Below are 24,255 nucleotides of genomic sequence, written 5' to 3' on the forward strand. Positions count from 1 at the left end.
AAAATGTTGAAAACATTACTTTCCTCTTTTCTTGGTTGAGATTTTGACAGGTTCACCGAACAATGCAGATACAAGTATTACAAAAAGGGAAAAATTACATGCGTCCTTCGCAAAGAATGTGGAAATTTGATCACTGTAAGAACAAAGACTGGAGGCAGTTTCCAGCATCATATGAGAAGTAGGCTTAATACTTACATGTTCCTTCTCCTCTTCAGCCTTGTGTTTATGCTCTTTGTCCGTCTCGTGATCTTGGTGGATCTTAGCTTCTTTCCTCTTGGCCCTAGCGATGCTCTCCTCATCATCAAACGTGGGTGGGTCCTCCATGTCATTCTTGCGGATGAAGTTCCTGTGCAGGATACTGTGGAATACCTCCATCTGAAGAAAGAAGTAGGAGTGGTGGTGGTGGTTATTATACATGACTGCTAAGAGAGCATAAATGCTTGTTAGTAAGCAACCAGACGGCTGACGGCTTTAGGTCCTCTCTGAGGGACCTGGCAATGAAGATTAATGCCTTACCAAAGGGCACTAGCGCATCGACTTGGTTTTGACCCTGGGTCACCGGATTACGAGACCACTGCTCTACCGACTGTAATATTTGATATTATAAACAGGTCTCAAAAAGTAAACGACCCCTTCAACATGACACTTGCAATTAAGTGAGTATGTAACAATGTAGACCAATCTATCGCAACATATTTGCGATATGTATATAAGAGATAGGAGACTGCAAACTTGCAATTTATTGGAGGACTTGCGACTGATTTGGATCGATCGCAAGTCTTTGTAACACGGAGTCAGAGCTATACAGCTCACCATTGTCATGTAATTTGTTTTTGTTTCTTTGTCAATGTCTTCTGTCTTCTGCCCTCAGCTAATTTCAACCCAAGTACACTCACCTGTAGTTCAGACACCCATTCAGAATGCCAGAAGGACATGCCATGGAACTTGCAGAAGAATTCTCTGATGGGTTTGGGTTTCTGCTCCCGGAGTTTCTTGAGGATGGGATCCTCCTCCTTGGGCTCTGCTCCTTCCTCCGGCTCCTCCACCGGTTCCTCTGGAGGCATCTCGGGTGTGTTCCATCTCCAGGTCAGGATCTTCTGGACACGCCCTGCTGGAGGCTCACACTGAACATCAAATAATAATAATAATAGTTCAGTTCTTGTTTAGCGCATAATACATTATGAAATAACATCTCTATGCGCTTCCAAAGAGCTTTTGAAATTAGTACCCTAGCTTTAGCTCCGGCAGCCGTTATCAGCGCACAGTGCATTTCAAGGAATAATCCTACCAGGTACCCATTTACCTCACGTGAGTGTGGCAAATGTAGATCAATGTCTTGCCAAAGGACATTAGTGCGGCGGCGGGACTCGAACCACGGACATTGTGATCGACAGTCCGGTGACGTATCCACTTGACCACAACACCTCAAAGAGGTCCATGTATACACCTAATCAGTGGTTGGTAAAGATGCAACCTCACACCATGTAATGTTTCTGATCATTTCCAAAATCATATTTTTGGCACAGCTGATTTCCATACTTAATATACATATTTCAATGTGTATTTTACGATGTTAATCAGCATTAGGGCCACAAAAAGATTTTCTGGAAGCTAAAATTAGACATCACGAGATGAATTTCTGAATTTCAGTCAACCATTCAAACGTTATGATACAACAACTTTAGACATTTCAATATGAACCTTGTCCTACAATGTCCTACAATGTCCTACAATGTAAATTATGCCATTCATCCTTGGGCTGCAAAAGCCTACAAATATTTCGATTTTTTGCAATGGAAACCATGGCAATTCATCTTCATTAAAAACCTTTGAAGAATTCCAAACATGAATATAATAACTTTTCACTTTAAGGGCAAAAACGGTTTGTTAATTAAGAAAGATCACTTCTTTATTGACCGCAAATACAACTAGATTAACAAAAACCACTCGCCACTATAAACATGGTTTTGTTATCACAATCGATAGCCTTTGCACCCTAGCTGAACCTAATAATGTAGGGGGAGCAAAGCAAAGAGAAATATATATCAAAATATATATTTTTGTTTACTCACAGCACATCTGGGGCAGACCCAATCATCATCGGGAATCTTGCGTAGGGGCGGATTGAGGCAGAAGATATGGTATGAGGATGGGCACTGCTCACAGCACAACAGCTCTCCACCGTCATGACATACACGACAGAACTCCATGTGCTCATCCGCAGGTTCAGGCTCTGGGATGCCCTCTCCTTCCTAAATAAGACAGGGCAAAGAAGAACAAATTAAAGTCATGTAATGTCCATTGAAGAAGAAAAAAGTTGTGAATTGTGAATTTCAATAAAAACAAAAAACTCTTTGTTACGAGAAAAAGAAAGAAAAGTGATCTTATTGTTGATCAACTAACAAAATATATCCCTTACTTTTGTATACTCAACAAATTAAGAAGAAAAAAAGTTATTGCAGTTTTTCCCATACGTGGTTCTCTCACTGAAATCCTAATTCAAATACAGCATGAGAACATATTGCGTGAAGTTCTTAGATTAAAGAAAAAACACTAGGGGAAAGATACTATTAGTCATTAGCAGACACATCTTTAATTCACCTTTTACCCCATCTAGTGGTTGCATACACTTACAAGTTCATTCTAGGAGTATGTACTCTTTCATGTAACTTGTTATCAATAAAAAGTGAAATTACTGATATAAACTACTGAAATTGCTCATTTGAATGGATGGACAAAAGGTTTCTTACAGAACTGTGTCAATTTTGTTATTGATACATTGATTGAAACAGACGCAGTTTGGTACTCTCCCTTTGGAAATGAAAGACTGTAAGTCAGACAGGGGCTGTTTCACAAAGATCCTAAGTTGAACTTATCTTTTAAGTTGGACTGAACAATTATGGAAAGCCGTTAGCATCCTTGAAAATATTTTGTAAAAGTTATTTTAAAAGGCATAAATGTTGATTCAAATCATTCATATTTTCTATTATCATAGGAGATTTCATGTTCTTTATGTGGAATTTTTGCTCTTGAATATATTTTATTTTAAAGCTACAAATAGCTTTTCATAATTTTTAAGTCCAACTTAGAGTAAAGTTTGTGAAACACCCCCCCCCCCCCCCCCCCCGGTGTCTTTTGTACTTACACAGTTGGGGCAGCTCCATTTGCCCTCGGGTGCAGTCTCCAGCTCCGGATCTAAGCACACCAGATGGAAGGCCTTAGGGCAGGTATCACAGAGGATGATCTCCCCTCCTTGCTGGCATACCTCACAGTAATCCTGATGGTCTGTCTATCATACACAAACAAGGGGGGGATACGAGATGAACATCAAATCCAAATTACCACATTAAATTAGATTGAGTCTTGAGTACTGGCAATGACTGGATCCCCCTTACCCATTCCATGATGCCTTAAATTTTTAAGAGCATTGCATTATATCCTGGTTTGCTTATGACAGCAGAAAAAGATCATCATCCATGCTTCTTTCTTCACTACTTCCAAATGGTTTACACAAAGCAAAAAGAATCACAAGGAAAAGCTTACCTCGTAACCATCTTCATCATCATCACCCGTCTTCTTCTTTTTCTTCTTCTTGGCTGGTGCCTTTGGCTTGGACGCCTTGGGAGCTCTGCTACGAGGTGCCGGTCGACTGGCGCTGTCAGACTTGACACTTGTGCTCTTTGAGCTGGCTTCTTCATCTTCTTCCGCAGAGTGCTCGCTCTCGCTCAGGCTGTCACTGTCCTCCTGGACAATACAATGATTAAATAATAATATTCAGCTTTTATATAGCGTTTAAAACATCTCGGACGTCTCTAAGCGCTTTACAGGTATCCTATTACCCCCGTCATTGGATTCAGCGCTTGCCCGCAAACACTATGTGCACAATCTCCACTCCCTGGGGAGCATTCCAGCCAGGCGTGACTTGACGCTCAAAAACTGTTTGACCAACAATGAAGGTCGCATCCTATCGGGTACTCATTTTAACACATGGGTGGAGAGTAGCAAGTGTAGGTTAATATCTTGCCAAAGGATATTAGTGCCGTGTAGGGATTTGAACCCTCGACCTTCGCATCTCCAGTCAAGCGCCTTAAACCACTCGACCACGACACTCCCACTCGACCACGACACTCCCACTAATATAAAGGATTAAATAACTAAATATCAATATCCTGCATTAAACTGTGGTCATACAGTACTGTACTTTGTTTTGCTTTCTTCATGAACCACATGGATTACATTGTTCTACAAAAAGACCGAGATCAATCTAGGATTTGTCTCCATTCGCAGAGAGCAAGAACAATGATGGACATTTCAGAACATATGCCTATTCAGAATGAATCGGAACATCCAAAGCAAATTTCTCAACGATTGCTAGACTGTTGTGATTCTGACTAAATTCTTCTACAAGAATATAATGAGATATAACAAACAAATGTTCAAATGCATGTTGTATACTAATACATTCCATGGTCAGTACACATGTTGTAATGATCTGTTGGACCCCAGAAGGACATTAACTCATATGATGTAACACAACTTTTGAAATGAAATTGTATCATTATAGCTTCCCAAGTCATTGTTTGTCAAAAACTATGCAGACCTTTTTTATTTAACAGTTGTTTAAAGCTCAAATTGTTTTTAAACGAGTACAAGCATTATAGTCCACATCATGACACTTACAGATGGGGATTTCCTCTTTTTATGCAGACCTCCGACCTTGATCTTCAGAGGTGCAACGGTTTTCTTCTTCTTGCCTTTGTCCTTTCCCCTACCTTTACCTGGACAGGAGAAAAAAAGAAAAAGGAACAAAAAGGATGAATAATGGACAGTTAGTTTTTTTCTAAGTTTATACTTGATAGAGTAAGCTCCAAATATGTTTGTATTTGTATGGCTTTATATTTAAGTGAATAAGGAACAAAACCAAAAAAAAAAACCTTTTAATTATGATCTGGGAACCACATATATTATTTTGCAGCTTTAAATATGTGTACAGATTTTCTCCCTGCTGCACATTGAAATCAAAGGGATGTTCTATTGACATTAGTGGTGCAAGGCAAATGCTGAATGTGGATACCATGGTTTCTCTAATTCAGAGAAATATGTTCCTAGTACATCAACTGACAAACAAAAATTCCAATGATAATAATCTGGATTTATATTGCTCTGGATACGGAAAACCGTCTCTAAGCCCTTTACAGATATTATTACCCTGGTCATCGGATAAAATCTTGTGAACAAAAATTATAACATAAATGCTTAAACAATAAAACGTCTAAAACGTACTGTGATACATTAATTAAAATTATTCTATTCCTCCACTCCGAGGTATGTTGTGTAAGGTATTACCTGGAGTCAAATTAGCTTATTAATATTCCTCTCTTTGTAAAAATATGTGGGAGAATGTTTTATCCTCAATCCACCCACATGTAAAGTGATTCCAATATCACACTTCTTTGCAACAATTCAAATCATATCCTATTTCCTTACTGCAATTCAAGTACATGGAATGTGTCTGGTTTCCTTACCTTTTCCTCCCTTCTTTTCTTTCACTTCCTCCTCCCTCTCCTCTTCCTGGACTTTGACATCTACTTCCAAGCTCTCCCTCTTAGCCTCCTCGTCGTCCCCGTCGTCCACCTCCTCCTCTGCCTCTGCTTCCTTGGCTTCATCCGCGGAGGGTTTGAAGTCCATGACGGGCGTCGACACCGGCTTCTTCTTCTTGGGGTTGTTGGCGGCAAACTCTTTCCACAGAGCCGCCAACAGGTTGACTAGCTTCTGGGAATGAAGTTTCGGGGCGTTTTCCAAAACCAGGGGACGGATGTTATCCGTGTAGAGTTTGTAGTTGATGAGCTCGTCATAGTCTGATTCTGTGTACTCCATCTCAAACTCCTCAATGCCGTACTTCCGCATCAAGTCCATGGAGGTCTCGGTCTGCGGCTTTGGAGGAGGGATGAGGTTCAATTGGAATTCCATAGGCTGAAGAGGGAAACGGAAGTACAATGTAATGTAAAGCAAGGAAAAACATGTGTCAAGCATGATACAATGTAATAAACAATATCTGAAAATTATAAGCTGGACAAATTGATCATTACTCTAACAATGCATAATTTTGAATTATTTCACTTATTGACAAAACAAATGTTGTGCTAAATTTTACATGCATTGTCTGGATCCTGAAGGTATGAACATTGCATTGCTCTTTACACTGTAAGGGAAATATATTTCAGGAAATTAAAACTTGAATCAACAAAAAAATTGATTAATGAATGAAAATGAAATGCCTGAATCAGGGTATAAAGAATGAATTAAGAAAAAATAATGCCTACTGCACCACCTTTGGTGGGCGGAGGTATAAACAAAAGCTCAGATGATCACGCACAAATACTTTTAAAACGAATGAAATCAAAACGTTATAAGATATTAATGAGGAACACGCATGCTAAAATAACTTTATTATATACACACTGTACATGTACTTAAGTTTTTTTGGTTGCATTAATTTTATTCCGCACTTGTTTTTTCTATTCCTAACCAGGTTTCACTGTTACCACTTTCCCTCCCGTGCAATACAAGTGAACAAGAATCAGGAGTAAATGTATATAAATGCCACAATATATCTGGAATTTGAGAGATTTGACTCCAACCTTGTATTCTTTCTTCTTTTTGCTCTTTCCCTTGGTCTCTCCTTCCGATTCATCGCTTCCATGATGGTCACTCCCCTACATGCACAAACAAGCCAAAACCACAAGCAAACAAACATTATTTATAACCAGCCCAAATTAAATGGGACCATGCAGTGATAAACTATAAGTACAATTTAGTTCTGCACTGCCATACATCATAACCTTTCGGTGGAATTAGAATGCAATAGACCAGTTCACGATTAGCACATGTCCCAAATGACCCTAAATATCCACAGATCTCCAAAACATGAAGAGGTCCCACTTTGTACATTTTGAAATAATCACTCCTACAGCAATGGAGGTGCTACATACATGTAAATAGCCTTGTTTCCCCCTTTTCAAAGAATGCTTCCACCTATGTATCATGGAGTGCACTACTTTCATGAGCACGTATCCAGTATTTTGTCCGTGTATTTCACAATTTGGTCTGCAATGATCTTTATCTGCTTATGCTCAGTCTGCAACTATGAATTGGCTTATTGAAATCACCCAAATCGTAAAACTTTTGACTAAGACAAGCTTACTCTTCTTCTTCTTGAAATTAAAAAAGAGTTCATGCAATGTGAAATCATGTTATCATGATGGAACACAGTAGTAAGAAGAGCAATTAAAAAAGAAACTGGTTAAAACTGGTATAAAAAATACCATACAACTGTAGGTGATGCATGAGAACTGCATGAGAATTTGGCATATTTTACATTTCAAGACAATTTTAAAAATCATAGGCTATTAAGCAATTTATTTAATTACATCTCATTCCCTATGCAACTTTGTTTTTATCGAGAATTACAATCACGTGATAAATTCAAAATTTAACCACATTCATTTTCAATCAATCATGAGAAACATGGGAAATAATAAACAATTAACAAAACATCTATTTTATTAATTTAACCATTCGACAGTGTATATTAATATGAATATAATCCACAGCAAACAGTGTAAATTAGTAATCAAATGTCTGAACTCTGTAAAGTAAAAATATTTCAACTAATTCCAATTGGGTAAGTCTCACTCTCTCATAAGTAATGTTGAAAAAACTCTTGAAACCGGGCATCATATTTAAATAACTATCTCTACGTTGTTGTTTTTTCTTCACAAAAAAATAAGAAATAAAATAAATGTTGTTAAATTATCATATTTAGAAGGCATGGAAAAAAAAATAATTAAATATTACATCTCATTAGAAAATCCATCATTTGAAATTCATAAGTATCTTTATTTCACCAATTCTTTTTGTTCTTTGATCAATATTACTTAATAATTAATAATGCTATCAAAACAAATGATCAAACAGCATCAATTGATCAACAACAAAAATCCAGTTTATTCACTCAAACAAAAAGAACATGCGATATTTCAACTTCAGAAAAGAAAACAATCAAACAATAAAAGAGGATCAGATTTAACATAATGTTTGTACTTTGACAAATACATTACCTCGCTATCTCGCTTTCGCTTTTTACTGGATTTTCCATCCTTCCTCTTCTCCTTCTTATTCTTCTTACTTTTTTTCTTCTTTGGCGGGGTATCTCCATCTGCTAAAAAATCACAATAAACTTCATGAAAAAAGGTGAAAAATTACAGTTATAAAGAAGGCGGACGTGGACACAGCAACAAAATTTGATTTTGTAAACCTTCACAACAAATTTTTGAAAATGTTCAGGGACTTCAGCGCAGCAACAAAAAACACGATATCGAGCTAGAAAATCTTGAGGAATCTGTTACTATGAAGAAACAAGAAATTCTACACAGATAACTGATATTAAGTGTGGCCTTTTTAAAACAATTTTGATTGAATATGCTCAAAATTACAATTCATCTTTGTTTTCATAATGTATTTTTCATTTGTTCATGTCAAGATTACAATCACACTGGCACTCATTCACACTCACACAGCACAGCTGTCTTTTACATGTGTACAAGTACAACGCAGTGAGCAACACACGCTGAAAACCATTCACGTGTAAGCAATACACACAATGCTACAAACACACTCGCATGCTTGATAAAACACGGCACACACACACAAACCACACGCTCATTCATTCACCGTGCGAAAATGAACGGATTGATAATTATCTTCATAACTAATCCGCTTTCGACTCTTCGCCAAAACCTCTCATTTTCACAACATTCTGGGTCCAATACGAGAAAACTATCATCAAAAGACTAAAGCTTAATTGTCATAGCATGAACTGGACACACATTTCTTAAGATTTGGCGCCGGGTTTTCAAAATAGTGTTATTGGAAGATCGCCGGTGTCTAGGCGTTCGCTAGAGACGATGATCGATCACGTCGTTATTTTAGTTACGATGATCGGCGGACCTTGACCAATTTTTCTATATTGTTTAAAAATCAAGATTTTAAGCTGTAAAAATATCCTAGCATCCTTGGGAGGCTCCAATATTGTCATATACACTATAATCTATGCCACAATAAAATTTGAGAGTAAACAAATCACTGTAGCGCACTCGTAAAAATCACCAATATCATCGATATTTTCAATAATCATTCACATACCGAACTCGGCCTGTTCGCCTCCCTCGTTGATGGCCCCACTCTCACCGGTCGTGTCTAAATCATATCCATAATCTTCCGTTTCTTCTTCCTTTTTTGATGCTCCTGGCATTTTGAAATGGCTCGAGAATATTCCGAGAACGGAATCCTCCTACCAGAACACTCACACCCTGTCCCAAAGTGATGAAGAAAATCCGGGTTATCGAAAGGGGAGGAAGTCAGAAGATGGCGGAGACAAAAACTTACCCCCTCGACAAAAGGGTAGTAAATCGTTAATTGCACATGCGCATAATGACGTCAGTGGCCCTTACTTCCATCCCATAATAATTACTTCTCCATCCCATAATAGTTACATCTTAGTTAATGGCATAGGCTAAGGGTAGCTTACTGCTGGGACATAAGATGTGCTTAGGGCGCTTTTGGAAGAGACATATTTTTGAGTTATGAGAACTTGTTGAAGACATATACCCTTATTCATTGAAGCGTTATAAATTGATATTGTTTACAACACTCGGCTTATGCGTGTTTCTTTGCAAAATTTACCTTATTTACATAATTGTAGCGTGGTAGTATGTTACCGCACTATTAACATATTTCAGTGGCGTAGACAGGTTCGTACACCTGGGGGGGATGACTCAGGGGCGGATCTAGCTTTTTGCTAAGGGGGGGGGTTGACCAATAATGACGATGCAGAGCATCGTCGACGAGCCGCGAAGCGGCGAGCCGATTTTTTTTGGGGTGTTTATTTGAACCCCGTAAGTGATGTTTTCCTGGCATCTATTAACACAATGGAGACCATAAAAAGCAGTGCATGATAACGTCTTTTTAAATCAAGTAACAGTTAAATACACAGTTATATCCAGAGTTATCATGTGTTTGGTTAAGTTACCAGAGGAGTTGAATATCTTCTCACAATACTTGCACTTGAAAGGGTTTCTCTCCAGCGTGCGTTCTTTTTTCTTTCTTTTTTTTTTTTTTTTTCTTCTTTTTTTTTCCCTTTTTTTTGTTTGTTTGTTTTTTGGGCCGCCCAAGGGGGGGGGGGGTTTAAACCCCCTAAACCCCCCCCCCCCCCGTAGATCCGCGCCTGTTTAATCTTGTGGTTATCTTGTGGTTTCCAAACCACAAGATAACCAAAAAATACTTGTAAGATTTTCTTTTTTTTACCGTCTGAATTGGCTTTCACCGTGTGAATGCGGCTAATAACAATAAACACAATTACAATAATGATGAGGATTATTATTATCATCATCATAATGATTATTATTATTAATATTATAATTGTTATCATTATTATTATTACTATTATTATCATCATTATGACTTATTAAGTAAGCAAATATCATTCCCCAAAACCTGGGGGGGATGATTGTACATGCCATCCCCCCCACCTTGTGAGGTGGGGGGGATGCATCCCCCTCATCCCCCCCGTTGTCTACGCCCCTGACATATTTCATAGAAAGTTCGGAGGCGCGGTCAAGTCCAACTCACATTCACACATTGACATTTTGACAGATTATGTTTTCAGTGAATCTGAGACTTTAGTCGTCTTGGGGATTTCTTTCCGATTTGAAGACTTTTGAAAACAAAATGTTTCCACCTGTATACTATGTAAGATACTACTTGATTAGAAAGACTGTAAACTTTCTTTTCTCGTTCTTCCGCTTTTTTTCAGTACAATTTATAAAGAGGAAAACTGATCTCAGTATTTTGTCGTTTCATCTTCTTTTTTTCCAGCAAAGTCGTATAGGGCATTAAAATAGATCACTGACTCAGATAAAAATGATAGGCGAGTTTCAGAAAGAAACTGGGACCTGTCCAGAAGGATCTCTAAAACTTTTTTCCAGTCTCATCAAAAGTCCGAGAAACAGTTTGTTTAAAACTTATCATATCTCTGATGGTGAGCATAATTTTTACAGTATACTTTTTCTTCCCCTGTCCTTCTTAGGCACTTGTGTACTGTTCCAGGTCTTGGCTATGTTGTCCATTTTCGTTGAAATGTATTTAGTCTTTACTCTCAGTATTCTTATAGTCTTTGTATCGCCAACTTCATGGTATTTTAGAGGGTTTGCCCAGATACCCGAATCAAACCAACTATACATGAGTACGCCAACTTGATTCTTATTCGTTTAAAGTCAAGATGCAGCTTATTTTAGAATTCGTCAGAACTCTAGTAGGATAAGGACCATACCTCGGTAGGCCCATATTTGGTGATAATAGTAGAAATCAGCTTTCCAATAGAAGCTCACGAAATTTACAAACTGAATATTTTGGCTTACTAGTATTTGATTATGCAAATACTACTACTTTGGAAGGAAATGAAGCCAGGTATAACATTCTGAGCAAAGAATGGATGCTGAGCCTCATGGGTATATAGCTATCCATCATGGGAATTTTAGGATGAGTAGTGCTTTTAAAAGATGATTTAGAGAACATTTTCTTAGGGCGTCACTTGTTATTATCATTTCATCAATATCTCAGCTTGATCAATGCTGGTTTTATCTCTCTCAGCTTCAGATCAATGGTTTTATCTCTCTCAGCTTCAGACTAATGCTGGTTTTATCTCATTGGCGTGAGGGCAAGCTACAACCCATACGGCATATGGGCTGAAGTACTTTTCGTAAGATTTCGTATTATTATTCTATTACTATCATAATTATTGTTATCATTATAATTTGTATCATCATTATTTTCTTGTAATTATTATCATCTTTATTATTATTATTATTTTTATTATTATTATTATTATTATTATTATTATTATTATTATTATTATTATTATTATTATTATTATTATTATTACTATTATTTTATTATAATCATTATATCACCGTCATTTTAATTTCAGTTGTTTCTGGTGGTCATAGTATTGGCAATTTAGAATTAGTTCTGTCACTTTCTCTCGTTTTTAGCTTTATAGGCATTGGTGAAGCGAGGGGTGTTTTGGGTGTTCAAAGGGGTGGGGGTTTTAGAATCATTATTTTTTTTGCTCAAGCGGGGGAGGGGTGGATGTTGAGGAGAGGAGGGTTCCGCCCCCCCCCCCACCCCCCCCCCCCCCCCCTCGCTTATTCGCCAGCTGGCTGATTCGCCGCTAAATATTTTCTCACGGAATTGGGCAAAAAACACCTCCCGCTCAAAAATCTTGGCTACGCCCTTGGCTTTAGACTCTTCTTTGCTTCAAACGAATGTAGGACCTACCTCATGCATGGGAGTGCTGATCCTTGGAAGTCGTGGCCGGCTCCATGTCATTTGACATGCAGTAATAGTCATTTACTACTCCCATTCCAACCGGTGAGCCTTGAAGGAAGCCATGTCCTGATGCCAATGAAAGGCAGGAACAGGAGATGGTGCACAGGCGCGTACGCAGGGGGGGGGGGGGGTGGGGGTTAACCCCCCCTCCTTTAACTTTTGAGGGCACGGTCTCAAACAAACATACCTGTGGTATATCCCGACTTGTAGAAATCTGTACTGACATTTCTATATTTCTCTCTGGGAAAGGTTTAGGCATAGGGCATGGGCAGATTTAAGATTGTTTGAAATGGGGTAGTAATTTCTCGACATCAACTCGGAAATCCGATCATGGGGGCCCTTTCCGGGTGGCCCCGGGGGAGGGGGTTGAGGAGGGGGATATGGAAAGGGAAGAGATCGATAGGGAGGAGGGAGAGGGAGAGGAAGAGGAAGAGGGAGGAGGGGATGATAGCAAAACAGAATTGAGCACACTTTTTCCCCATCGGCCAAACAAATCTAACCGGCCTTCTTAGTGATTTGAAAGGTGGAATCCAGGAAAGGGTGTGTGTGTGTGTATTTTTTGTGTATTTGCGATTGTTTTCTATTTTATTATTATTTTTTTTTTTTTTAAAGGGAGCTCAAATGTTTTCAGCTGCCCTTCCTGCATTCATCTATAATATATCAAGCATTTCGACTATAATCCTGCAGGACAGTGAGAGAGTGGTGGGAAATGCCATTACCACATGTGTAGGCTGTGAGGCACATGACCCCTCGATCTCCCCGTCTAGCTCCAATCTATTCAGTGATGGTCGAGGACAATTAGAGAAAGCGGGAGAGAGAGAGAGAGAGAGAGAGAGAATGAGAGAAGAAGTAAATATATATTATGTTTATGTATTCTTAAATGACGGAAAATAAATACAATACAATACAATACAACTAAACGCCCTTCCACACACCAGCGGCAGATCCAGGAGAGACGAGGGGCCCGGCCCCCTCCCCCGGCCAAAAAATTTGGATTAAAAAAAAGATAGTGACGTTGATTTTACCTTTAAAAAAAGAAGAAGACGGGCCCCCCTCCTCTGGCAAAAAAAGTAATGTTTGGTTGGGTTTTAAAAAAAAAGCGTAATACCCCCCGCCCCCCGCCCCCCGCCATCGAACAAAAAAGGGGGTGTGGGTTGAAAAAAATAGAGCTCCATACCCACCCCCCCCCTCCCTCAATCAGTAGCCTTGTACATTCGCCTTCCATTATTCGAGTAAGACCAGTCAGGCGCGTACGCAGGGGGGGGGGGTAAAAAAAACTTATTTCTTTTTAATGTGTCTAATCTATTTTGGCGGAACCCCCCCCCCCCCCCACCTTTGTTTGTTGTTTTTTTTGTTAATAATTTTTTTTTTTAAATATTACAAAATTATGTTAATGGTGACCTCCCCCCCCCCCCCCCCCCCCCCCCCCCCCCCCCCCCCCCCCCCCAACGGAACAAAATGTCGATCGGTCAAATTTTCCTATATTTGTATAATTGCAAGTACACTACATGTATAATTATGTGGAAAATATTTGTATTTTAAATATTATCTTTCCTTTTCGTCCTCATAATAACGATCCAAAACTCACAATAAAAGTTTGAAGTTTTTTTGGTGAGATATATCATACTTCAGTTACACTCGTCAAATTTACAACAATATCCCCAATCTACCAAAAACAAGTTCGAGATTCTCTTGATAAAGTTAAATTAAAACCTTTCAACATTCATATCAACAACCTCACTTGAAACTGTCATCCCAAAATTATAAATTATCAAATCAGCAAATTATGAATAATATCATCGTTGTTTCTGCTCTTTTTGCTTTAAGTTTAATTTGATACTTCATGATATAAGTTTATTTTGTAGTGTGATAGAGTTTTGATTTTGAATAGATTAGTTGATTATTTGATGCCATTATTGTGTTTTTATATATTTAATTAAATATCATGTAATTTTGACTTGGTTTTTACTCAAGATTATGGTCACTAAATATTTTTATCATGACTTCTTGAGTATTTTAACATTTCTCATTATATATGTATGATTAATTTATTTTGATGTTCTAGTGTAATAAGCATTCAATATTCAGGACCAGGATGTAAACCAGTCCTTTCTAATCTTGTTATCCTGATGAAATATGTTCAAATAAAAAAAATAAAAAATAAAATAAATAAACCCAAGGGTTTTATATTCTCTTTCAAAATGCGTCATACTGCAGTTACTCTTTTCATTTACACTCAAATTCTCCAACTCACAATAAATGCTCGTCTTAACTCTTTCTTTAAAAATTGTCAACACTGCTTTCATCTACTTACAAAGAGCCTCTTTATCTTTTAAATAAAGTTATACACATTTAAATCCTTTGTAAACATTCACTCGAAACGTCACACAGCATTTATTTTCACTCATAACCACCCTCTCATGCTCACGAAACAACTTTATCACTTGCATTCTTTGTTGTTATTGCTGTTGTTATTTAGATTCATTTTTGTTGATTTTGTATGTCTTGTCTTCTTTCTTCCTTTGCTTATATATATATTTTTTTTTGTATGAAGATTTTCTCTCTACTCACGTACAAGTTCACTCCAGACTCAAATTCAGGGAAACATATAAATAATGTAGATACATTATAAAATAAGTGTATTTAATCTTATTCACTGCATCTTTTTGTATCTGTCCATGATGTAACATGCAAAATTTGCTGAAAACAAATGAAACATTTCCCGAAAACTTTACACAACGAACAAGGACCGTATCCTGAAAACAAACAAACATTTAATTCTAGATTACTTTGAAAGGCAATGGAATGCTTGAATGATTATACCTCCAATTCACATTTATTATTTATCCTGGTAGTTTTGCCAGGTTTTAAGGTTGAAATACACCATCTTCATACATAATTAATAGATTCAGTCTAACCATGCTTTGTCCAATGTTCTCAACATCGCCCGATTTATAAATGCAACATACTATATCACTGTACCCATTTGTCCAAAAAGCATGTACAGCTGCTGCACTCTGCAGTGTAAGAGTATCAATGATAATAACATTCTGGGTTTATATAGTACTAAGACATCTACAATGTCATGTCTCTTAGCACTTTACAGAAATATTATGAATATGCAAAGAAGGAACATCACAGCTTTAAAAATGGACGAGTTATGAAAACCTGAGGCAGAATGCATTTATTTATTTTTTTCAGTTAAGATTTTACAAATTACTATTCAATTCATCAATGGTGATATGCAAGGACCAATTTGTCACTTCCAGAAAATTGAGTCAAGAAATACTGAAAAAACAAAGAATGACAAGAAAATGGAGTTATGAAACAATGATATTTATTGCTTCTTTTTTTTTATATTCTACACTAATATTTATCTGACTACAAACATCCAACTAGAACGAAAAAGAAAAAGAAGACAAAAAGTTGACTATTTTTGGCCTGTTGATAGAAGCGCCAGAAGACCTGCAGACAGCGCTACTGACAAAATGTAATTGCTGGGGAGAAAAACAGGTTAAGGAAAAATATATTTTCATAACAAAAGAGATGAAACATACCACCAACACCTTCAATATCAACATCATTATCATCATCACCACCACCATCATCAATAATCAAGCAATAATTCATCACCGTCTACAGTCATCACTATTATCATCATGATAATCACCACAACCATTATCCTCATCAACATCACCATCAATTATTACCAATACCACTATCACCATCATCATTCACTACCACCACCATCATCATAATCATCACCACCATCCTCAATAGTATCTTTCTCATCATCACCATAATCCTCATTAGTACCAGTATCTTCCTCACCGTCACTACCACCACCATCATTTCGTCCTTGTTTTCACGAAGTGACGGTAGTGAGGAAAATCGTAATGCAAAGTGAATGCAATTTTTTTTCACTACCGTCACTTCGTGAAAACAGCGACGATTTATGTCATCACCATTATCATTAGTATCTTCCTCCTCATCATCATCAAAAACCATTGCCACACCATTATCCTTATCCACATCACCATCAATAATTCCGACCACTGCCACCAACAGTCCACCACCACCACCATCATTTATATCACCACCATCATCAAAAGTATCTTTCTCATCATCATCACTACCACCACTAATAGTATCTTCCTCACCATCATCATCATCAAAACCAGTGCCACACCATTATCCTCATCAATATCAATAAATACCATCACCACCTTCATCATCCTCCTCATCATCATCAATAATTACGACCACTACCACCACCAGTCCACCACCACCATCAACATCATCACTATTACCACCATCATTATCATCACCACCATCAATATTATCCTCCTCATCATCATCATCAAAACCATCGCCACACCATTATCCTCATCAACATCAGCATCAATAAATACCACCACTACCACCACCATCATTATCATCACCACCATCATCAATAGTATCCTCCCCATCATCAAAACCATCGCCACACCATTATCTTCATCAACATCACCATCAATAATTTCCACCACTACCACCACCAGTCCACCACTACCATAATCATCATCACTATCACCACCATTATCATCACCACCATCATCAATAGTATCTTCCACATCATCAAAACCAGCGCCACCACCATTTTCCTCATCAACATCAACTTCAATAACTAGCACCAGTCCACCACCATTACCATCATCATCATCACTACCTCCACCATCATTAGCATCACCACCCCCCCCCCCCCCCCCAACTACAATAGTATCTTCCTCATCATCATCATCAAAACCAGCTTCACACCAATAATTACCACCACTACCACCACCAATCCACAACCGCCATCATCAATAACACCACCATCATTATCATCACCAGTTCACCACCATCATCAATAGCACCTTCCTCATCAAAACCATTGCCACACCATTATCCTCATCAACATCACCAATTCACCATCAATAATTAGCACCACCATCACCATCATCACCACCACCACCACCATCATCCTTCTCATCAACATCAGTTTGAGAAAGGATACATGTTTGGGTCTTGTGACTTGAGAGCAAAGAAGGACATGAAGAGAACCAGGAGAAGGAAGAGGGCGTTATTGTAGAATATCGAGAAGGTGGTGGCTTCGTAGTCGGCTACTTCATTCTTCTTCCACAAGATCCTGTTTGATACACAAGTAAAAGAAGTATTAAAATGACCATAAATAATATATAATAGTAAGATTAATCAAGAACTTATGTTAGAAGTTTGATCATTATCTTATTAATAATTAGAGGGAAGAGTATATTATCGTATATTCTTGAACGAGAATTATGAAGTAAAATAGACATATTTACTAATTTTAGGCAAACTTTTTTGGTACAAATGTTTCTCTTTACAAATAAAAGCTTGCAGAGACTTGTTCAACATAGCAACAACTTGCCTGAAGTGAAATATATTAGTAAACAGGTCTATTACAATGTGTTACAATGCTTGTTTTTGGAGTTTCACAAAACTTGCAACACAAAAGTGAATAACTAGAAATAAGCATTAGAATTAGATAAATACATCAAAGCATACTTTGATCCATAGATTAACTTCCGTCCTTTTTCAAACCGTTGCAATGCCAGATCATGTGATTAATACCAAGAGTTTAGATAATTTTTTCCTGAGAAATCTGCCACCACTATGCCTTTATTCTATCTTTGAGATATGACACAAATATTTTGTGTTGATAAATTGTCAATACACATCACAACTTTGTATAATGCATGCCTACATTATAATCCAAGATGGCGGCCCGCATGTTTTGCCTCTTCTCTTAGACCAATATTATTAATTTCAAAGTCATGAAAAGGCATTAAACATCAACAAACATGGTCAACAACAACTCCAAATGACAAAATAATTCCAGCTATGCATTGTGTTTTAGCATTTTTTTTTGCTGATACCGATCACAAGTGCGAGGGTGTCGCTCCGATCTTCCGATCCGATTAAAGCCCCAACTTACAGGGTTACCGGTAATATTTATCAGCTGTAACAGAAAACAGTGACTTTACCTCTCGTCCTTTTCTTTGCGTGACATCTTCTTGCTGTCAGCATCACTGAGTTTCTTCATCACCTCCTTGGTGACAGCATCCTCTCTCTTGGGAGCAACCCTGTGAGATGATGAGGCAAAGACAAATGGTTGGTTGCTTGGTTTTATATACGATCATGAAATATGAATTAAAAACACATTAACACAAAGAAACACACCACTGAAATATAGTACATGGACCATGTACTAGAAAGAAAAAGAAAGAAAAAAATTAGATTAAAATGAAGATTGAGGGATCATCCGCTCAAGATGATACAATAAAGTCTATCTAGGGGTCCCAAGCTAACTACAATACATTGATTAAATAATAATACTAATACTAATACTAATACTAATACTAATACAAACAAAAACCATGGAAAGGAGTGTGTACATATTATAGTATTAATGACTGCTTTGAGAGAAATAGTTGTTTTATTACGCTCAAGGGAAGGTTAGAATTGTGCTATTCCCCGAGGCTTGCCGAGGGGAATAGCCCAATTGTAACCTTCCCGAGAGCGTATGAAAACAACTATTTCTCGAATATTAAAGCAGTCATTAATACTTTTATATGCCAAAAAAAAATAGACTAAAAAATAAAAAATAATTTACATTTTTGTCGAAGACGGGATTCGAACTCTTGCGTACAACAAGAGGTGTATCGAAAACCAACGCTTAGACCACTCGGCTATCGCGCGCCGTTAACATGCTTGGCAGTTTTCTCCAATATATACATTAAAATGGATTGAAAACGGCTCCGCGTGAGGGATGCTTCGCAAAAGCTCCATGAAACGGACCCTTCTTTTACTTTTGCAATGCATATTGGCACGAACTTAGATCAAGATCTATCGGCAGATGTTGTTTTTTTGTTTTTGAGAGTTAATTTTCGTCTTCATGTCAACAATGCAAGATAAAATTGTCGGTAAGATTGATCGAGATTCAATTGTATTGAAATTGCCGACCAATTTTTCGCACACGTATGGTATCCTCCATCGCTCAAACCATTTTTTAACATGTAAACCTATGGGGTAACCATGGAGACTGACCTATTTTTTTAATAACCATGGTTATTAAAAATATTGAAATGTTTTAAGCATGGTTACCGGGAATTTTACAGGAACAGTTGAAGTTTATGAATGCAATTCGACCAATCAGATGGCTGGATTTCTTAAGTGAGGTATATAATATTGATTATCATCATAACAACAATCAGGGATATCAGATAGAATTGATCAGAGGGCCTGAAAATCATGTAGAATGAGCTATTTTGTACACAAAAAAAGCCTAAACTATGGTCTGAAAATAATTTGCCAGGGCCTAAATTCAGGCTATTGTCTGAAAACTGGCATCACTGAACAATTTAGTACCAGAACTACACCACCCACCCTTCCCGCCCCTAGCTAAATCAACCACAATTAACTCCTTAGGTATATTCAACATGGATCCAGGCTCATTCATCATCCACAAAAGGGACAACTCAGTCTCGGCAGATAATCAAGACCAAGAAAGCTATTGGTGTAAATCACAAAAGTGTACAGTATGTGCCGTAAAGTCTGCTGAAGTGACCACCTGGATAAACAGACAACTTTTCTATATAGATACATTTTTGTGTCTTTCCATATTGAAACATTTATCAAGGGAACTTATGCACAAAAATCTGGTATAAAGACAACTATTCTTCTCCATTGACTCGGTATTTATTGCAGGTTTCAATTATTTGAACTATGGCAAATTATCCACTTTCTTTATCATAAAAAAGAGGAAAATATTAGAGACAACTTACTTGTGCTTCAAGACGAATTTGACATTCTTGTATGCGAAGGCTACCAACCAGCTACTGATGAGTGTCATGATAACAAACATCACAATGGATTGGGACTGGAACAGGTCCACTTGGTGGATACGCCAAAACAACCCTGTGGGATTAAGGAGAAAGATGAGTATTAAATATACATCTTTACAATGTCAAAGATGCTATTTAGCAAGGTTTACTGTATACTACATAACACTAATAGTGTAATGGGATGTTTCAAAATCAACAAACTGATAAAAAGTGGACTAAATCTTGCTGAAAAATAACATATGGACAGTTGGACATCATTACATACAGGAATGGATATGTGGGAAGGTATGAAAGTTTAGTCAAAATATCCAGCCATTTCTAGTCACAATTGTACTGTCATAGAATTCAAAGTCATTTTGTTGAGGGATATTTATTCAATGGTACTCTTCTACATGGATTTTTTTTTTTAAAGAACCAGAAAGCTCACAAAATGTTTTATTTTTACAAAATCCTAATCTTCTCTTTCAAAAGAAAGTTTAGTTCTGGTAATGTCAAAATATTATGAGCAAACAGAGCTTTCTAGTTCCTAACTTCTATTTTCTTTTATTCCTTCTTCCTTCTGGGATACTCCTCAACGTCCCATCCAATATGGAAGACTAACAGAGTGATTGTAGCAATTTTCCCTAAAAGTAAAAGTGATTTCTCTTGTTGTCTTGAAGAGCTCTTGGTGTTATCATGTTTTAGGAAACCACTTGTTCCTTTGCATGCATACAGTCGTGTGTAGAGTCATTCTCTGCTGGAGTGAGAAAAAGGAGACAGACGATGCAATGAAGCACTACTACACTAACTACACTATGCGGAGCGGTTATTTCACGATAACGCTGCACTCTTAAATCCCAAATATACAAGTAATTAAAGACAACCTTAGACTGAAATCTAACTAGCATATGTTTCTGAAACGGGTCTACGACGGCTGCTTTTTACATCATGTCCTTGACTTTAAGCAAGATTTTGTCATTTTTTTAATAATTAAGGTGCTTCTAAATTTCTATTAAACCTCTATAACATGTAGAATTGTTCCTATTAACATTATCAAAACATGGAATGGTTTAGATTAACTTCTTAACAGTTTCTTTTACAATTATGCAACTGACAACTGTACAAATATTCTACATCGCAAATCATGAAATTTCATGACATGAAAATTAAATTTACAACAAACTTACAAAGTCTCAAAGAAAAAGGCAACAATCAAAAGAGCAAACTCTGGCCATTATTATTTTACATGTAGAAATGAAGCAATTCCATTCATTTTTAAGGATCCTAATGTACACAACAAAACACAAATGAATATTTACTTAAATTAAATATTGTTCTTTTTCACTTAGACATGTTCGCAGACAGTCACACCATTTATCATGATCATCACCATTAATTATTTCAATTCACTCTCTCGACCTCCCTACAAAAATATCATTTTCTTTCTCAATTTCCATTTCCAACACAATCACCAAATGCTCATAGTAAATTACTGAACTAAGGGAAATATTTAGTTTGAAGTGCACAGCTGTTTATTGAAATATGTATAACTTTGTAGCGTAACTTTTTGTAGTTCGTACAGCTTCGCATTGCATCTGTGGGCAGTCGCATTGCATGCACCGAGCCGTTTACAGTGCATTCTCAATGCAACGTGGCACAGTGGCTCAGTTTGCAGTGCGTGTAACGTGTATGCACAAACTCAATCAGCAATCCTTAATCCCCCAATAAAATGAACATTTTCATAAAAATAAGAATTTTTCTTACAAGTTGGAATGGCAGATACGATAAAGGCATTGCCGTAGAAGAGCGCAGATGACTTGGTTGATACATTCCTGCTGAAATCTTGGAGCAAAAGCTCCTCTTCCTTTGTCAATTTCTTTCCACCAGCCATTTTTCTTCTGCAGCAGCCGTCGAGAGAGAATTAAATGTGTTAAATTTGGACGTAGATGGGGCACATCTAAAACTTACTTGGGGGAATCTTGCTCGAGGATACAATCTTTGGAGAAAGAAAAAAAAGTAAATACTTGAATCATTATTATAAATTAATTGATTAATTAAATGGTTTATATTTTTCCTCTACAAGGCATAGTGTTTTCTTTGGAAGCCGTATTATGGTACATTTAATCAGGGAGGTGTGGAATTTTCTTTTATCAGACATTTGTGATTTTATAATTACATTAATTATATTTTAATAACAAAACGAACTGTTCCACAAGAGCATTCACATTAGGTTCCCCTTTGGTAGTTTTCTTTAAAGTAATTTTACCTGTGACAATTAGCCCCATAACTAGCTGCGGTTTGTGGGGCTGAACTGGCTTGTGGCCTCTTTTTGAACTAATGTGGCACACCATAAATACACAAAGAAATGTGCCACATTATATTGTTATTTTCCCATCAGATTTTTTCGGAATCCCCGTCCCAATTTAATTCAAATTTTATCTAACACTCTTCATTTAAAACATAAAAATATATGCCCGGTATTAATTAGAAGTTTGTCAGTGTTGTTGGGCAATAGTGTCTTAGCCCTGCGACTTTTACTTGATGCCACAACTCCTCTGGTTGCAAATACATGGAAATTTGTTGTCTCATTGCTCGTATGAATGTCACTATTTCTCAATCAATATCTCTATCTATCAATCAATCCATCCATACATACATCTAACAATTCACCAAGACAACCAATCAGTCAGTCAATCAGTCAGTCAGTCAGTCAAACAGTCAACCATTCATTCAGTCTATCCATCAATCAATTCATTAATCAATCAAATAATACTTTAATGGTAAACAGGAGATAACACTATTTCACTTATTTCTGTCAAGCAATACTTCAATGCTATCAGTAACAGTAATATGTCCGAATGTTTTAAACAAGAGATGGCGCTATACCACTTACTTTTCATACCTTCCTCTATTGTTATTTTGATTATAAACTGTTTATATGAAAGAAAAATTGTATAGATTGATCATGTATAATTAGACATTTTTCTATATGTTCATTGTTCATTGATTGATGTATATTCATGAAATGTCTTGTATCGAAGATGATTTCTTGCAATCTGAATTCATGAGGAAGGAAATAAAATATCATTTAAAACAAAAAATAGCTAGTTTATTCCCAGATACATGACTGCATTGATGACCCTTTGTATTATTGTCTAGCAGTCTTATTTGTTGAACTGTAAATTAGTAATATTGCGTCAGGACTTGCTACCCCTTTGCCAGTTATATTTTGTCATGTATCTTCTATTTGATTCGAAATTTCATCAAAATCTCATTTTATTAAAATTAATTTATTTGATATCTTATTTCGAGAACACATATGTAAATATTTTTCATAGATTTTAGATTGCCATACTGTTATTCTAATCCTTTGTATCATCATTCAAAAAAAATGTTTACCAAATGAATTAGTTATAATGCTATAGGAAGGAAGTAAAGATTAAAAAGCAATCTAACCCTTGTAATACGTTCATTTTAATAAAAGCAGAAAAATAAGAGAAACAAAATAGAGAAAGTTTGAATAAATGGGAACAGTTATAAGAAAGTTTAAAATGTTTGAAATATGAGATCACTACAGCTATATGCGAATCTCAAGTTTGCAATTTGTCAGTAGATTGTGATTATTTGTGACGTAGTAACGGATAACTCTCCCGTTTTTCGAGTGTACACAAATATTACTTATTGTGTATTTATTATTATAATTATGAATTACTATGTATTTCTCCCCAGTGCCTTCACCCGTGAGGCACTATTAAATATATATTGTGGAGAGTACATTATTACAGGTTCTCTAAAAAGAAAAGACCATCCCGAGTCATACATTTTTTTTAATTGAAATTTTAGTTGGTTGGTTGGTTTTATATACGATCATAAAATATGAGTGTTGGGACATATTACGTGAAAGTTGTCCGTCATGTCATCACAG

General features: G+C 36.8%; 2 protein-coding genes across 12 annotated transcripts in view; both read right to left on the minus strand.

The window, feature by feature from the left end:
* Positions 1 to 9,486, minus strand: part of LOC753159 (chromodomain-helicase-DNA-binding protein 5) — a 39,323-nt gene extending 29,837 nt beyond the window's left edge. For 7 of the 11 annotated variants that reach the window (XM_030986651.1, XM_030986648.1, XM_030986657.1 and 4 more), the window contains exons 1-10: positions 9,205 to 9,486; positions 8,121 to 8,221; positions 6,642 to 6,716; positions 5,526 to 5,973; positions 4,681 to 4,778; positions 3,544 to 3,744; positions 3,146 to 3,289; positions 2,073 to 2,252; positions 897 to 1,124; positions 196 to 375 (exon numbers count right to left, since the gene is read on the minus strand). In XM_030986651.1, the coding sequence (XP_030842511.1) occupies positions 196 to 375; positions 897 to 1,124; positions 2,073 to 2,252; positions 3,146 to 3,289; positions 3,544 to 3,744; positions 4,681 to 4,778; positions 5,526 to 5,973; positions 6,642 to 6,716; positions 8,121 to 8,221; positions 9,205 to 9,313 (1,764 nt within the window). In that variant the 5' untranslated portion in view covers positions 9,314 to 9,486. The remainder of the gene's footprint in view (positions 1 to 195; positions 376 to 896; positions 1,125 to 2,072; positions 2,253 to 3,145; positions 3,290 to 3,543; positions 3,745 to 4,680; positions 4,779 to 5,525; positions 5,974 to 6,641; positions 6,717 to 8,120; positions 8,222 to 9,204) is intronic. The other 4 variants (XM_030986656.1, XM_030986652.1, XM_030986649.1 and 1 more) reach the window with 3 other exon arrangements.
* Positions 9,487 to 15,067: 5,581 nt separating this feature from the next.
* Positions 15,068 to 22,240, minus strand: LOC762974 (translocon-associated protein subunit gamma). The gene is made up of 5 exons (XM_030986658.1): positions 22,095 to 22,240; positions 20,292 to 20,424; positions 18,492 to 18,590; positions 17,483 to 17,614; positions 15,068 to 15,944 (listed from the first exon to the last, which is right to left on the minus strand). Exons 1-5 carry the CDS (start codon positions 22,219 to 22,221, stop codon positions 15,878 to 15,880), a joined length of 558 nt encoding a protein of 185 aa, XP_030842518.1. The 5' UTR covers positions 22,222 to 22,240; the 3' UTR covers positions 15,068 to 15,877.
* Positions 22,241 to 24,255: the final 2,015 nt, after the last annotated feature.

The sequence above is a fragment of the Strongylocentrotus purpuratus genome, unplaced genomic scaffold (assembly GCF_000002235.5).
Source record: "Strongylocentrotus purpuratus isolate Spur 01 unplaced genomic scaffold, Spur_5.0 spur5_scaffold_16, whole genome shotgun sequence".
NCBI lineage: Eukaryota > Metazoa > Echinodermata > Echinoidea > Camarodonta > Strongylocentrotidae > Strongylocentrotus > Strongylocentrotus purpuratus.